The following is a 17,419-nucleotide window of genomic DNA, read 5'->3' as shown; positions in this document are numbered from 1 at the left end:
ACAAGCCCTAACTTTTTTCATATGATCTGGTCATGTCCCCATATCGCTAAGTTCTGGTCAGCAGTCCTAGACAACATAATTGCCCAAAGTAGCTCCCGAATACGCTACAGAATACTGTTGTTCTATGCAAAAAAAACAGTCGCTATGCATTGTATGGCCCCTACCCTGCCCACCATTACAGCCTGGAACTCACATACGAAACTAGGGGCGCACCTGATAAATTTGACAAAGTCTGTGGCCCTTGGTGTGATCTAGAGGGTAATTGAACAATCCCGCTCCCAGTTACATAGTAAGCACCCCAGCGTCTTCCCACCTTGTTCTGCCAAACCCAGAACCCAATATGCTGGAACTACTGCCAGACACACACGTCATGTCATACCTATCCATTCAATGTTGGTAACAAATTTTAAAGGTAGACCTGGAAAAGAAAGACTAATGCGTCTTCCTCATTGCATTGTTAAATGTGTTATTTTGTGTTTTTGTTTGTATGAAAAGTTAATAAAATGCACCTTTCAAAAAAATAGGGAGCAACGTTGGACAAATCTGAAGGCACAAATCTTTACAAAAGTAAACGACTGGTAAAATAAGTTCATTATGTAACAGAGTTTCTTAAGCTTTTTTTAAATGGAACCTGAATTTAGTCTGTGACTTTGCCTTAAGAAACAAGATTGGATGTGGAATTATCAGCTATCCTTTTTTTTAAATTCTAAACCCGAACTTGATTGCACTATATTAAAGGTAACCATGGTTACCTATTTTAAACTGCATGGGGATTAAATTCTGGTTATTTAAAAAAAATAGTAATAATTAGTTGTCAGTTCAAGTGCATGCTTATTACAAAGCAGTCGTGCAGCATTTGTATTTTAGTTGTATCATGTTCCTACTCAACTCCCAAACAACACCACCTAATTGTCTCTCACAAGTGACTGCAGACATGGAGCAGTCATAAGAAGGTGGCCACACACGTGGCGATTTGCGATCGTTAAATCCGCCACTAACCTTCAGGGCTGAAACGGCAGATAAGGAGGTAGAAACAATAGGATTTCTACCTCCTTCTGCCGATTCAGCCCTGACGGCAGATTTTGCTCAGGCACCTTCTATGGCGCCCGATCAAAATCTTTTAACCTGGCCGATCGGAAAGTCGACCGATATCAGCAGCCTCCTGCGATATCTGTCGACTCGCTGACTTGCCATACACGCACCGAATATCGTACGAAACGAGGTTTGGCCAGGCGTGTATGGCCAGCTTAATTCTCCTGAATATTTTTACCTAGGGAGCAATTAACATCTAGCCTGTAGGACACTCAGTGGGAGTGTTGATAATGTTAAGAACAGGCGCAGTGCAAAGGGCTGCTGCTTACCAGAAAAGAACTTGCAAAGGTCTTTCAAAGGTACAGTGACTCTTTGTACTTGTATTTTAAATCCTGTGTTTAGACCAAGAGAGGCAAGGGTTTTTCTTTGGTTTTGTTTATGCATTTGAAACTGTCACAGAGACTGGAACCTATTGATAAAGTGAACATTTACCCTTTTATGTGCTGGAAGTGTGTGAAAGTGTGATTATGTGTGTGTCACATTCTTTTCAGCCTAAATATAGGTTGCAATATATATGTTGTAAGATTGCATTATTCATTACAACTAGATAATCTGAAAGTTTTGAGATGAGGTCAGTTACTAAAGAATACCTTAAGGCTGAATTTTAATTCTTAGAAAATGGCATAGACTGAAGCTAGAATCAGCCAAGACGAATTTTAAAATCTGTGGCATTGTTTATTTGTACAGTAATAATTTAAGGGAGAAAAAATAAACATTTCCATGTGCTATGTACTTAACAAAAAATAAAACAAACTTTAAAGTATCTGATTTTTAAATTTGGAAACAAATATGGTGATAGTTCCTAAAATGAAGAAAAAGACACTTTTCGGCAGACCAACTTTGTGGCAGTGTGGAAGTACAGTTTTGTATTCTTTAGAACTCTAAAGTAGCATCAAATGGTACACCAGCAAACTCTGCCGTGGCAATAGGTGTGAAACCATCGGGTTTATTATCCATGCCTTCTACCATCATACTGGTAGTGTTTGTATCCCTTCTCCTTGTCGCCCTTCCATCCCTTCTCCTTGTCAGCTTTCCATCCCTTCTCCTTGTCCCCTTTCCAGCCCTTGTACCTCTCCTTTTCATCCTGTCTGAAATTTTTTTTCTGCTCCTCTTTGTCTTTCTTGTATTGCTTGCCTTCATCCTGCTTTTTATATTGTTCATATTTATGTTCACGTGGATATCCTCCCCCTTTGTATGGTTTCTCCTTATACTTGCTTGGCTCCTTTGGTTTTTTCATGAAGGGAAACAATTCTTTTTTATGGGAACCTTCTTCTGACGCCCTACGGATTTTGACTGCTTTTGCTTCCATGTATTTGCTTTTGTCCTTTAAACCCCATTGCTCACTTTCTTTCACCTTATCTACATTCTCTTTCACCTTATCTACATTCTCCTCCACCTCTGCATCCACTTCTAACTCCTCTTCCTCCTCATCCACCGGAGTTTCCTCTAAAGAAGTCATCTCATCTTCAGCAGGCTCATCCGTTTCCTCCTCAGGCAATTCTACCTCTGGCAAATCTGCTTTAGAAACATCTTTATTTCCTTCTTCAGATGATCCAAACCATCCTTCAAAAAACCATGGATCTGACTGCAGAAACAGAGACACAGTAAATAAGAGTTCTAGTGGGTCAAACAAAGATAGTTATGTAATCAGAACAGAACATAACAGGCATTACCCCATTAAGTTTCAAATAATCATGCACTACTGATCCAGTGGAAAGGCAAAAGAAAAAACACTAATTTTACAAATTCAACTCTAATTTTACAAATCCCTTTAAAAAGGGTAATTTCGGTTACTCTGCGACCCAGCTGATATCTGCTGTCACAGAACCTACCTAAGCATCTGATCTCACTTTCTGACTGCCTGCCTAATTTTAACTTCTGCATACTGGATATTGTTACTTGCCACCTGCCCTGACTGTAGCCTGGCCAATGGATCTAAAGTTTGCCGGCTGCATTACAGATTCGGATGCTTCCTGTTGCCTGACACTGTGTCAAGACTTCAATTACTCTTTCATCTGTTATCTTTTTTTTATGTTTATCTAGTGTCTGTAGTTATTTTGGTTCAACATAATGTTGCTGCAAACATCCCAGGGCCCCAAAAGGGCACTGGTAAAAACCAACACCTGGGGCCCACTCTATACTTGCCAAAGGATCTCAACTGACAGGCCCAGGCCATAACCCTGGATGTAAAATTCACCAAAGTATTACAATAATGTATTTTGTATCATTATTTTTCTCCACTTCAGACCACGTGTACAAATACACATGACAAAAAAAATATGAAGTAAAAAAGGACTTTATAGACAACTTTATTATAAAGATATGTAGTTATGTGTAAATTGCAGTGTTTCTAACGGTGTGATTTCATGGCCTTAGAGGAACATTTGGTGAATTTCAATGCTAAATTTTTTAAATTGCTTTAAAGTGGACCTGTCACTCAAACATAAAAAGCTGTCAAATAAAAGCCCTTTAAAATAAATAATAAATTACCCAAAGTCATTTTTTTATTAACATATCTATACCCATTATATAAGCATTCAAATGTCCCAGCTGTCAATCATATATAGCCTGACCCGCCTCTATGCCTTAGGCATAGGGGTGGGGCAGACAGTTACTATCACTTTCAATTCAGAACTTCTTAGATGTCACTGCACTCCTCACATTCCCCCTCCCTCCTCACCATTTAATTGTGTAACCAGTGCATGGACATGGGTATCAGGTCCCCCCCTCCACCCCAGAAACAAGATTTTAGCAGGATGCACAGCTTGCCTTAATAACAGTGTCCACAAAATGTACCCTGTTTTCTGCAATTGTGAATTTCAGTACTGAAGGAAATAAGTTTAATATAATTTAGATAGCGTAACTGAAGTTCATTTTGCTTGACAAACACAATAGAAAACAATTTGTAATTATTTCTTAGGGTGACAGGTCCCCTATAAGAATATGGCCAAAGTTTGAACATTTTCTTTCAAATCTGCAGTTTTTAGCAGAAGCTTCTGACATAAGTATGCAAGAGGCACTTGCTGTGCATAAACAAGATGACAGAGTACATGTAATTCTCTGAAAAGGCAATTGTCTACAAAAATGTACCGTATTTTTCAAAATGTATTCTTACCAGCTGGTCGTTTGGATCAGATGGTGTCCAAGGTTCATTTTCTAGGTCAGTCGATTCATCATCGTCGCCTACTTCTGGCGGGGGAAGTTACAAAACTTCAGCTTATCTGGTATTTAGACCATTAATTACTGTTCTATTTTCTGAGTTCACTTCAAAATACTTTAATGACAAGAAAAGCCTCATCCACTGTGGGGTGCTAATGTGTTATTGACTGGGGGGTGGGGGGGCTAACACATTGACGATGCACCAGATGTAGTGTCATTTTTTTTGCAACAATTGACCTTGGCAAAAGCTGGACAAGGTGGTGGGCTGCTTACTTTGTGCCATGTGATGTTGGAACTGTCACATCGAATGTGGGTATTTACCAGATTTCTGCCAGACAGCTGTGAACCAAACAGCCCCCCAAAAAGCAAGATGGTTGGGTCAAAACCAGACAGATGGTAACCCTAATCTATAACATTGTCATACAGCTGAATCCACAACTGAATGTTGTACCTTAAATGGAAATATTTGAATAACAATAATGAAAATTTCTCCACTGTAGTTTTATTCTGCTCTGGGAAAAATATTACTTTCGTACGAATTGTGTTTTTGTCTTATCCCAATGCACTCAGTCACACAAATACTACAACTCACCTTGCAGAACCTGGAATCCCACACTTATTAGGGCAGCAAAGGCAGCTATAACTAGACACCTGTTTAGTGTAATTCCATTCCAGAAAGCAGACTCCTCTTCCTTCATTGGACCAACACTTTTGGGTTCCAACTTTTTCTTGACTGGTGTGCTTTTGGGAGCTTGAAAGACAGAAAGAGAAATGTAGATCCTTTCTTACAAAAAAAAAAAAAAGCAGCACTTTGAGGACAAAACATTATACATAACCATATACTAAAACTACTTATCAGTCAGTGCCCTGCTGGGTCCTTTATATGTAATTATGCCCCTCCCTAAATTGCCCTTTAAAAACCTTCTCTAACCTAATCTATAATATATTGGTTCTACCTGTCATAGAAGATAACTGGTGATAAACTTTGCACACATACATACAATTTCATCACGTACATTGGAATTCACAATCTAAGCAGGGCCAGAGAAAAGGTTATTTGAGGTATCAATTTGTTATGCATATACAATCTCTGCAGTAGCCAGATGGTGTCAAGCTGGCATCCTTGAAACAGCATGCTCAGGGAGTGTCTGAAGGCCTGTAGGGAGGAAGATAGAACAGTCGGAGGCGGCAGTGAATTCCACAGGCAGGCAGCAGCATGAGAGAGGTCTTGCAGAAGATACTGATAAAGGGGTTATGAAAGGGCACTGAATAGGTCAGATGGGAACAAAGTATATTTGGAGTATATCTGGCATAGATTAAGAATTTACAGTAGCTAGAAAAATGTTTTCCATCCAGTGACTTCACTCACTTGCAGAGTCAGTTAATATCACTGATTCGAAGGAGCTTTTGACCTCTATTTATTTATATTTTTTATTGCTGGCTGCCCTCAAGCTTCTTTTAAGAGACAAGCAAAGAAACATTTCTCATACAAATATATCTAGTTATTCTGAGCAGACCCCAGTTGCTGAATTTTACTGCTGGCATCCCTATAGCTTGCACGAAAGCTGGGTGCAGTGAAGGCCTGCACTCCTGGATAGCATGTGGGCTGTCACTTAAGTGTTTTCTTGGAAAAATCTGTCCATGTGCACAGAGATAGTATTACATTCCTGCCAATGCAAACATATAAGGGGTGGGGTCTAGAGGTGGTTTATTGTACAGAGCTTCGCTGGGTTGTTTGAACATTTAGGCCAAGCACAGGATTCTGGCTTACTGACTTCACAAATACAGTAATAATGTATGTATGTATATCTTTATTTATAAAGCGCTACTTATGTACGCAGCGCTGTACAGTAGAAAACATTAATACAAACAGGGTGTTAATAAGATAATAGATAAATACAAAGTATAATAATAAATACAGATAAATACAGCAGCAATAAGTTAAGAGTCGAGGACACAAGAGGAAGGAGGTCCCTGCCCCGTAGAGCTTACAATCTATATAAGTAAATCTATAATAAGTAAAGAAATGAGTGTATTTTACTATCCAATTGTTCCATGTAGTTTGCCAGGTATCATAAAGGCTACAATTTCACCAGTCAGAACATATTTAAATAATGATAGCATGGAAAAAAATGTATACAGCCTTTGGATAGGATAAATGATGACATCCTGACACTAAAGATTTTCATGGTAATTGCATCAAAGGTATCATCATCCCCTCCTGGTCCAAAATATACTGGAATTATGGGCAAAAACATTGTATTATGGGTAAGAAACATGGCAACCTCAGCCCAAAACTGCATTTTGCACACTTCGGTTGTGGTTGTAAATGACCCTATAATGCCGGCACTGTTGAACTGTGTTAACAGGTTTTGGAGGTCCCAAAGATTACTTAAACATTTTGTTTGCTGGAATGTCTAAGAGTATTGCAGTTCTCTGAATACATTTTCTGCAATCAAATTGGCATGTCTGGGGTTCACACAATTTTCTATAGAAAGCTTATTAGCATATCTGGATTTAATGCAGTTCTCTGAATTCATTTTCTGCAGTAATCTTACTGTAACATCTGGAGATAATGAAATGCTTATTATTACTGGCATATCTGCTGTTAATACAATTCTCATTATCCATTTTCTGATATGATCTTGCTGGCATGTCTCGGGTTAATGCAATTCCATGAAACTATATGGGTCATTTACATCTGCAGTGCAGTGGATTAAGTGCAATTTCAAATGTAAAGGCTATTTTTTGCCACCCATTATTACATTATAATTGTGGTTGCCAGGGGAGGATAAGCGTGATGAAAATGTGGGCGATGCGTCAGAATTGATGCAGTTGACCTTGCTACTCAATGTGAATCCGGTGTCACTGTGCTAAAAAGTCCAGTGGGTGGCATTTCTGTAGTGAGGGGTAAAGTATATGTGTCTCTCTGTTGGTGCAACTGCACCACAGCAATTTGCACAGGCTGTTGTGGGAAACCTGGAGCTACTGCCACCTCCAAATCAGGCAGAATCCTCTGCATCATTAGGCAAAACTACTATAAATTCAGGGCAGGATACAGAAGGAAAGAAGCTACTGCACCTAAAGCTTCTCTAGAAGTCCAAGAAACTATTTATCCTCTCTAAAAACCTTCTTTATTCTTATTTTTGCATTTTTGTTGCCACAATCTGGTTCTTAAATCCATGGCTCCCCTTCTGAAGTCAAGTTCTATTCCCCTGATCCAGTGTCTTTAACTTATCCTCCTTTTCTCACTATCAACTTTTCTTGTCCAGTAAGGACTTGGAATATGAAGGCAGATGATAGGTACTGGTCGGAAGGTGGCGCCGAACAAAATTCCAGTTAAGATCAAGGACCAAAAGATGTAATGGTCTTGGTATGTCCCCTCATCTACCTTACATTTCCACTGTTTTAAAGTAAACAGCTTACAACAGCTTACAAATATATAACTACTAGTAGCTTCACATAAAAAAACTTGGGTGCCGGGGGATGCACGAAGGTGATACAGTATGCACTGAGAGTACAATGGCCACTTATACATTATATTTCTATATTACTGGTGGCAGAGAACCTGGGGTGAAGTGGCACCATTAACATGTTCAATGGAGCAGGTATAGGATACTTAATTTATTTTATTATTAAAATTTTCAAGCATTTTTATACAGTGTTATTTCAGAATGTAAAAATAAAATAAGTGCACCGTGAAAACTAAATTTATTAAAGGCACCAATTAGCTGATTTTTCTAAAGACAAATGTTGCCAAGATTTATGAACAATAAGTCTACTAGACTTTACACCTGGTTTGATAATCTGAACTTCACAGGCCTCCTGTCTGATTCAGGGTAGGTGGCTGAATCTGGCAAAAATCCACTTGTTTTGGTAACCTGACTAAATACATGGATTTTTACATATATGGCCAGCTTTACTGACAGTGGTTAAAGTGTGTGAGCCTTTGATCTAACATCCCATAGTCAATGTTTCCACCAGTCAATAAAGTTGTTAATTTACGCTTACTGCCCAGGAAATACTAGACCAATCACAGTTATATGTATAACTTATTGTTCCAACCAATTATGACAACCCATTGGTAATCATACCTGGTTTAGGTTCTGTGACAGTCCTCTTAATTACTTTAGGGACAGGGGGCTGAGGAATTTCTTCTGGTTCATTGTTTTTCTTTTGGCCTACATCTGCAAACTCATCCAAATCTTCTGTGATCTGCAACTCACACTTAACCTTGGATTTGGTCACTGTGGCCTGAAAAAGTTAAATATTGAAAGGAAGGTGTTAAAAAAATTCTTAACATTATTCACATGTATTTAGCATCTATAAAGGCCTGTTGGGCAACTTTAATAACTGGTCCTACTTAGAAAAAAATGCAGAAGGGCTAAACAATTTCAAAATGAAAAACCAAAAATAAAAACCTCTGTATGTAGACAGCACAGAAATAGGTCAGTATAATGCCATGCTCAAACTTACATTAAAGACTACAGTATATATAAGTTGCTAACTTATTATCAAATGAACTGAGGAATTCAGAAGGATTTCTGGGCTGGAACTAGTTTCCAACTAATGATAAATCAGTCCTCATGTTTTAAGAATGGAATTACAAGAAGTAATCAGCATGGTTTTTTAAAGCACAAATGAAGCATAGATGTGAAAGGCTCTGCCCATCATTGATATATGCCATATATTTTCAAGTTTTTTTTTCTATCCTTATTTTCTCCTGCCCCCTTTGTGTATACTTTTAATGTACCTTTAATGACCTTTTCCTCATTAAGCCAATTATTCTTACTCCTTTTTTTTTTTTTATATTTCCCTTACTCCTAACACCTATCTCCAACCTTCAGTTTTGTTCTTTTAGCCTTTTCCTTTTATCTTTTGCCCTATCTTTCTTTCTAACCAGCCTTCAGTTTTCTTGTGTTCTTCATAAGTTCTACTATTTCTAATACTTGTCTTTTATTCACTTATGATTTCTCTTATGGTCTGCCTCAATCTTATACTCAATCTTATACTTGTTCACTTTCTATTTCCCATTTTTTTCTGATTTCAACTTCTTCACCTCATTCCATATTTTCCTATCGATTTCTTTTATGCTCCCATCTCTCTCATAAACTTCTTCCCTAACCTGTTTCCACTCTTCACTCCCCCACTACCCATTTGTATGCCCTCTTAATAATCTGCTTGTCTGTTGTCATGCCCTATTTTTAGATCTCCCATTCTCCATCTTCAGCTTTCAAAGTGTGTTGTAGCTACTCTTTCTTCCATAGTTAATGATACTCCCTTTAAGTTTCTGACTATGGCTGGGCACGTGTACATCAGCATTCCCATGTATGCTGGCTTTACCAATGTAGTTGTTTCAATTTAAAAAAATTGCTGTGCTCCAACCCACATACCGAGTGCATGTGCTATAAGAGTGCTGAGCAGGTCCAGTCTGGGATTTAAAATATGTTGTGACATTTCAAGTACACAGAGGCCCAAACAGCCCCCACCAGCCCAATAAATAGTGACTGTCTATGGCATCCTACAGCAGCCCCTCTGGCCAGAATCTACAGATTGACAGTCTGGGCCTGCAGCCCAGAGATAAAGGCTCTACTTTGAAAACAAAGTACAATCATAAACCTCTTTGCTCCAATATGAAAATGCATTTTAGAACTTTCTCAAGTGTTATTGTATTGTACCTCTTCAGTGAATTGTTCTCATTATATTATCTTGTGGTAAGCTTCTTAAACCATACACAGAACATGTTAAATGCATAGTTAAAGGGAAAAATCTGTATTGCAAGTCTGTATAAAAATATCACATAAAACTGGCTAAATGTAAAACAATTAATTGACAGTGTCTTCATGTTACAGTTAGAACCTGCATTTTTTCCTTGTGGGTTCAATGATCAATGCGTAACACAAAGGCTTTACAAAATGTAAAAGATATAAAAAAAAAAAAAAAAAAAAAGCAATATTTACTAATATGTATTAGTATGCCATTTTTATAATGTACTTTAATACAACTAAAAAGTATATTAAATGATAATTAAAATGTGGTGGACAACTGGTTCTTAACAGGTTTTGGGTCAAAGCTGTTTCTCTGACTTAATTTGGTTCCCCTGAGAAATAGTTTAAGAAATACTGATATAAGAAAAAGAGATTTTAAAGGGATTCGGTCATTGGGAAACATATTTTTCAGCAGAACAATGGGAAGGTACAAGATTACCCTTACACCCTGATACTTAAAATGCTCCCATGCCCTACCTAGTGGTAGATATCAGAAGAGCACCCAATAGCAAGAAATCCAAGTCCGGCTCATGACTCCTCCAGTTAAATGGGAGTAGGAGAAAAAATAGGTTATCTGAAACAGGTGTGGGCCAAGATGACGGGGCGCCCTAGGCTTCTTAGTGCGTGCATGCACTGCAGAGGAGGGATGCTGCGGGAGAATGGGAGTGCTGACTAGGGGTAGGTTGGAGAGGTACTTGCCTGGTGCCCCCTCAGCGTTGCAGCCTAGCCAGGTGTCTTTTCTGTCTACCCCTAATTCTGGCCCTGATTTGAAAAAAAATTATATTGTATCTATTGTTACTGTAGCTCTGGCCCCATCTGAAAGCTCGGACACAATGCACTAAGATGGCTGGCTATACAAAATTACAACTAAAAACAACATTTTTTGGTTTAAGAATAAAATTTTAAATGGGAGAATGATGTATTTGCAATGTGAAAAGTGTAATATATTAATAAAAATATCACCATAAAAATCATGGCATGATCCCTTTAAGAAATGACTAGAAAAAAAAGAAATGAGAGGGTGAGTTGAGAGCACATCAACAGAGATTCAGAGAGAATGTTAAATACCCTCCATAATAAAATGTACAAACCGTTGAAGGAACAGCTTCTTCCTTGCTTCTTGTTACTGGCTTTCCTACATAAAATAAGAGAAATCAAGTATTAAAGTGTATCTGATAGCCCAGACGCTTGCAACATTTTTAAATTTGAATTTGAACTTGTGTGTTTGTATGAGTGTGACCGTGTGCTTCCTAAACATTGGTAAATACAGCAAAAAATGAGTTTACAAAATTGGATCAAAAAACATATTAGGCTTCTATTTCGTAAAATTTTGATATGGGAAACCATGTTTTTTTCAGTTCATAGTGCTCCTCCAGCAGAATCCTGCATTCAGATCTGTTTATCAAGAGAGTAAACAGATTTTTTTTAGTATTTAATTTTAAAATCTGACATGGGGCTAGCCATTTTCTTACTTTCCCAGGTGGCCATGTGACTTGTGCTCTGATAGACTTCAGTCTCTCTTTACTGCTGCGTTGCAAATTGGAGTGATATCACCCCCTCTCCCTTTCCCCCCAGCAGCCGATCAGTAGAACAAAAGGCAGGTAACAAAATAGCAGCTCTCTGACACCTCTGCTGAAAGATTCAGTTGCTTGATCTGATTATGCCTCCATAGGCTTATAGCACTGCTGGTACTGTCCTGAATTTTAGTGAGTGGATAAACAGGAAAAACTGCCTGTACTTCCTCTTAATAACTTAGGGTGGCTTCTAGCATTTCTCTGCCAGCTGAAATACACTGTCCCATAACTGCGAAATGCGCAATTAGCCTCAATTAGCTTGTACAGTAAAGGACATATACATATGTACACACAGTATGCACTTGTAAATAATAGTACATTTACTTCTATGAACAATAACTCCAGATCCTAAATACATTATATATTGAGGGGGCAGAAGTAGTGGCACCCAAAATGCATTACATATGGTGTTTGTGTACCATAAATTCCAATCTGCAGGTATAAAGTAACCGTACACACAAACACATTTACAATGAAGACAGAAAAAAAACATACTGGATAATATTTTTTTTACTTTTAAACAAGTTCTATTCAATCTGGCAGACAGCTTATAAGAAGATGCCACTGAACTTCATGGCATTGTATCTAATAAATTTAGCCAAACATGTTTGCTGGCTAGACTTGTCATATTAAAAAACATGACTAAAGACAATTGTTTGTGCTAAATCACAGAAAGCAGGATTTGTATACATATATGATGTTCATATAACTTGAATTTTAAACAAACTAAAGTGGACTAAAAAATATAAAGGCTAATGGAAGACCTAAATCCCTTTATTTTCCTGCAGGGTCCCAATCAATTTCCTCTAACTGTCTGTGCTCTGTATTCATACAATATTCCCATAAACTTAACTTAAGGGTGAGACATTTGGTTAAATATTTATCCCATTTTATGTAAGTTCTATATTATTAACATGAAATTAAAAAAAGAGATTTAAATAGATTTCAATCCCTGAGGAGGTTTTGGCCCAGATATTTTTCATACATGATTTTATTCCATTATGCCTACACTGACTTATTCATATGCCATGTAATTTAAAAATCATCTAATAGCCTTAGGGCTTCAGTCAGGACTGGTAAGTATAATTTTAAAAATAGCACTGTCCTCATAGAAATCATTTTAATAAAATGTATCCATGTTGAAGAGATGGTATAGACAGGATGGGTGTTCCTAGACACCCCATTATTTTGGTTTACATAAGCCATTACTTCATGCTACATAATGAGGTATTTAGAGCAATAAAAACCCATAGAGGGTCACATTCAAGGTGGGGTTCTCTCTAAATGAATCATCTGGGCAGACAATAGGTAAAAGTGCAGCTGGTACACTTGAACTATGCTGGCATTTGCCATACAGTACATATGGGTCATTTAGTACATCTTTGACCCTTCCTACGCTTGCAATTTAGTGTAAGGTCTTATACATTTTGACTAATACTAAAGTACAAATGATTTTTGCACACTTGTTCACCTTCATTGTCCAAATCATTTCAACCCTGCCCCCCCCCCCCCAGCCCAGCATCTGTGCAGAAGTGACGGATCAGCACAGGGGTGATTCTGAGGTGAATATCTCTTTAGCTGCACATTTTTTGTTAACTATGTATATGGCAAAGATAGTTATATTAATGTGAACTTTTAGATCTGTGAATTTTGTACAAAGGCATGCTGATCAAGCTGGGAGTGGATAGACCCTGACATCAAAGCCCTGCAGGCTGTGCAAAAATGATTTATCATTTATATGACTATGTGACAGAAATAGGGAGATGGGTGATCTTTTGACAGACATCACAAGGACTGCACCCTTCCCTGCAGAAGCATTTTTACCTTTAGAGACTGGCAGGTCTTCAACATAGGCCCCCCCTGTCTCAGGGACCTCGCCCTCTTCCCTCTTCATCTGCACACAATTTGTTGAAGAAACAGGTGCTAAATACTGAAAAATATGTGAATCACATGGGAAACATTTATTTTGGTAAGTTCTGCAGGTTCAGACTCATCAAGTTTTTTTAATTCACAGCCTTACAATTATTTATGACTTGCCTTGTATGGTAGCTGTAAAAAACAAAAGTTATGTCTGTCCCTGTTTTAGCATTTGACCACAAGAAACCTGCACCATTGACTTTTCAACCCTTTGCAAGAACTGACCAGGATGCTGAGGGCTGATTAGATGGGTCGGCTCATAGCAGTTTCTTTAAAATAAAAAAAGAAAATTCTTAGCACATATTACATGTTATTTAAAGGAGAAGGAAAGCTACTGATGAAGTTTCTGCCCAATAGATTAGCCACAATAGGGCAAGCTAAAGTGCTATATTTATTCTGTAGAATGCTTTACCATACGTGAGTAAACAACCATAGAAGCTCACTGTGTTTGTTTATGATAGCAGCTGCCATTTTAGATAAGTGTGAAGTCACTTCCCTCTCCTCTTGTGTCATGCCTCTGTTTGGCTCATAGTTTTCAGCTCAGATTACAGCAGGGAGGGGAGGAGGAAAGTGAGAGTAAGCTGCGCAGGCTCACACCTATGCCCGGGAGGGTTGGGCTGAGAAAAGGATTGAAACCAAAGCCCATGTGCACACAATAGAAGCAAAGAAATAGACCTTTCTGATAAAGCTTACTTCATTTTAACAATTTTTGAAGTAATTTGTTGTATCCCATAATTCACCTATAAACCCTCGCCAGTTTTTTTTAAAGACCTTAGACTTCACAATAAGGGTAAATCTGGTCTGGGAAAAACCCAATCAAAGCCATGTAAGCTTTAATAAACAGCTAATGCTTTGCACTGCCTACTCTCTTGCTGACCTACTTAGTTATGCACATTTGTGGATGTAGATAATCAGGCTCTGGTATTTGAAGCTGGCATAGTAAGCAACTTGGAGGTGCTTGCCAGACTGCCATACAAGGGCATAGCATTCTTTTACAGAACTATAGTTCCCATGAAGACAATAGGGGATTTTGATATAGTCAAAATGGAACACCCTTTGGTGGAATAAATATCTTAATCGATTTAGGCCTAGACTGAATGTCAATGCATGGGCTGAGTTTGACATGAAAATGTCCTGAAAATTAAGATATTATCCTGAACAGGCAATCTTTTTCTAGTCCCAGTAAAAATGTTTTAGGATACATTCAACAGGGACATACCTTTAGCTCCCAATGTCCCCGTCAGCCAACTGAGCTAACTAAAACTACTTTGGAAGTGTACCTATACAGACCTGAACTGGTTAAAGTCTTAACTTACATATATATTACTCTCATGTAAGCCAAATGCTAACAAGTAGACTAAAGTCAGACAGAAATGGTGTAAGCATACTCCAAAAAAGCCCTTAAATTGGTACCACAGTTGACCATTTGATACATTTAAATGGACCGAGAACATTGACTCCTTGTAAACTGACTGTGTGCTACTGTGTTTTGTGAATGGCTCCCAAGCTATGTTATGCAATTTTTCTAGAAAGCGAAAATACCATATCATTGTAGTGGAAACAACAAGCACTTAATCTTGAGTGTAATTTTATTTCTACATTAATTTTTTGATTATTGTATTGTTTCAATGAACTTATAGTTTAGTGTACAGCTGTGTGTATACAAATAGCACTATATAAAATTGACTCAGTTCACACATTATTAAAAGGCAGTATACCTCCTACCTGCAAAAAATAAAAAAATTGTAATATACTGTAGTTAGACAAAAGTATAATCTGGCTGGAGTCAAACATAATAGCCAGAACTCTACTTCCTGCTTTCATGTCTCTAACCTCTTAGTTAGTCAGTGACTTTAGAGGGGGCAACATGGGACATAACTGTTAAGTTAGTTTGAGAGCATGCAGGTCAGATTCAAATGCAAACAAACTGAACAGTTATGCCCCATACGGCCCCCCTCAAGTCCCTGATTGGCTATGGACTGCTAACAGCTTAGAGAGCTGTAAAGAAAGAAGTAGTGTTCTGGCCATTATGTTAGACATCTGCTCACTCCAGCCTTTATAGATTACATTTTTGCCTAACTAACTATATTGAAAACATATTTTATTTTGCCCATTTTCATTTTTGGTCACCTTTGTGTTAATTTTTAATATGATGTAGAGAGTAGTCTGAGAAAATTTCTAATTGGTGTTTAATTTTTTTATTATTTGTGGTTTTTTAATTATTTCACTTTTTGTTCAGCAATTCTCCAGTTCGGAATTTAATCAATTATCTGGTTGCTAGGGTCCAAAGTACCTTAGCAGTCAGGGAGTGGTTTGAATGAGTGACTGGTATATATGAATAGGAGAGGACCTCTATAGAAAAACAAGTAATAAAAAGTAACAATAACAATAAAACTGTAGCTTCACAGAGCAATAGCCTTTTGGCTGCTGGGGTGAGTGACCCCCATTTGATAGCTGGAGTAAGAAGAAGGCAAATTAAAAAAAAAACTATAAAAAATAATGAAGACCTTTTTAAAAGTTGCATTGAATTAGCCATTCTATAACATACTAAAAGTTAACATAAACCTGAACCACCCCTTTAAAAGATTTTTTTTTATTCATCTAAACAACAGGGCTGCTTTAAGCCTTGGTGGGCCCTGGGCAAAGAGCCAATTAGAGGGTCCCTATAATTTTGACCATGCCCACTTTGTAGCCACAAACCTAAATACCACACCTATTTTACTAAAACATAATTCAGACGTGCCAGTATAATGAGCATATTAATTCCAGACATGACAATATAATTCCCAAGTAAAATGGATAATGGGCATATTAACCATCAGCATGCTAGTATGATTACTACAGAAAACGGATAACCAGCACATTTACCCCAGAAGTGCCAGTATAATTACTATAGAAAAAGGATAATCAGCCCCAGATGTGACATTATAACCAATGTAGAAATGACCAATGAGCAATTAATCCAAGACAAGCCAGAAATATCACTGAAAAACTCTACACATGCCAGTAAGATCACTAAAAAACGGCCAATAAGCACTCAATTAACTTCACCCATTAACTCCAGATATGCCACTAAGATCAAAAGATAAATTGATAGCCTACAGTTGCACAAGCAGAATACCAATAGCAAATGTTTTACTTTTCTTGTGCTCCCACGCTGATTGGCCCACTCTCTCTGCCAGGTATATATGCCTGGGCATTCCACAGTGGAACACACTGCCATTTTGGATTTTTTTGAAGAGCAGGGAGCAAAGAACAACATGGGGTCAGGAGGGCAGCTGCGGTGGTGTGGCAACATGGGGGGGGGGGGTAGAGTGAAGTTAGAGGGTGGGGGGAAAAAAATGACATAATGACACAGTGGCCCCCCCAAATCAGAGGGCCCTGAGCAGATGCCCCATTAGCCTTTTTATTAAAGCGGTCCTGATGAATAGGTGCTTTAAACAAATAGCTTTTTTTACGCAACATCTTTATATTTTAAACCTAATAACAGTTAGCTGAAAGAAAGCACTAATTACTAAAAACTAAAATAAAATGTATTTACAATCAGTGCAGTCCAGCCAAGTGCAGTTACTAGAAACTGGGATTTTTCAAAATATCTGCTAATCTAAAGATATGGTTATTGTATGCTATTACACTAGGTAAGGTTTTTTGTTTAAGGGACAAATAAATTGAAAACGATTTGTTAGCTTTATGAAAGAATGAGTGGAACTGTTAGAGAGCACAGAGCTAAAGAGTAATCTTTGCTACTGGCCATTGGCTGTAGTAGCAAACTCCCTCAATTAAATCTATCAATCCAAAGTCAATTTAAAGTAATACACGTAATCCAACAGGCCAGAGACTTTAGAGCACAACACACTGCAATGGATAAGCTATTTTTGCCAGTCATTTTACAATTCATCATGTTTACCC

At 37.8% G+C, this 17,419-nt stretch overlaps 1 protein-coding gene across 2 annotated transcripts in view; it reads right to left on the bottom strand.

The window, feature by feature from the left end:
* Positions 1 to 1,743: 1,743 nt before the first annotated feature.
* jsrp1 (junctional sarcoplasmic reticulum protein 1) overlaps positions 1,744 to 17,419 on the bottom strand; it is a 28,242-nt gene continuing 12,566 nt past the window's right edge. For both annotated transcript variants that reach the window (XM_002937929.5, XM_004910991.4), the window contains exons 3-8: positions 13,418 to 13,523; positions 11,111 to 11,154; positions 8,346 to 8,505; positions 4,844 to 5,002; positions 4,208 to 4,281; positions 1,744 to 2,677 (exon numbers count right to left, since the gene is read on the bottom strand). In XM_002937929.5, coding sequence (XP_002937975.2) covers positions 2,042 to 2,677; positions 4,208 to 4,281; positions 4,844 to 5,002; positions 8,346 to 8,505; positions 11,111 to 11,154; positions 13,418 to 13,487 — 1,143 coding nt within the window. In that variant the 5' untranslated portion in view covers positions 13,488 to 13,523 and the 3' untranslated portion in view covers positions 1,744 to 2,041. The remainder of the gene's footprint in view (positions 2,678 to 4,207; positions 4,282 to 4,843; positions 5,003 to 8,345; positions 8,506 to 11,110; positions 11,155 to 13,417; positions 13,524 to 17,419) is intronic.

The sequence above is a fragment of the Xenopus tropicalis genome, chromosome 1, assembly GCF_000004195.4.
Source record: "Xenopus tropicalis strain Nigerian chromosome 1, UCB_Xtro_10.0, whole genome shotgun sequence".
Classification (NCBI taxonomy): domain Eukaryota; kingdom Metazoa; phylum Chordata; class Amphibia; order Anura; family Pipidae; genus Xenopus; species Xenopus tropicalis.
Note: the sequence above shows the minus strand (reverse complement) of the source record. Positions and strands in the feature narration are given on the sequence as shown.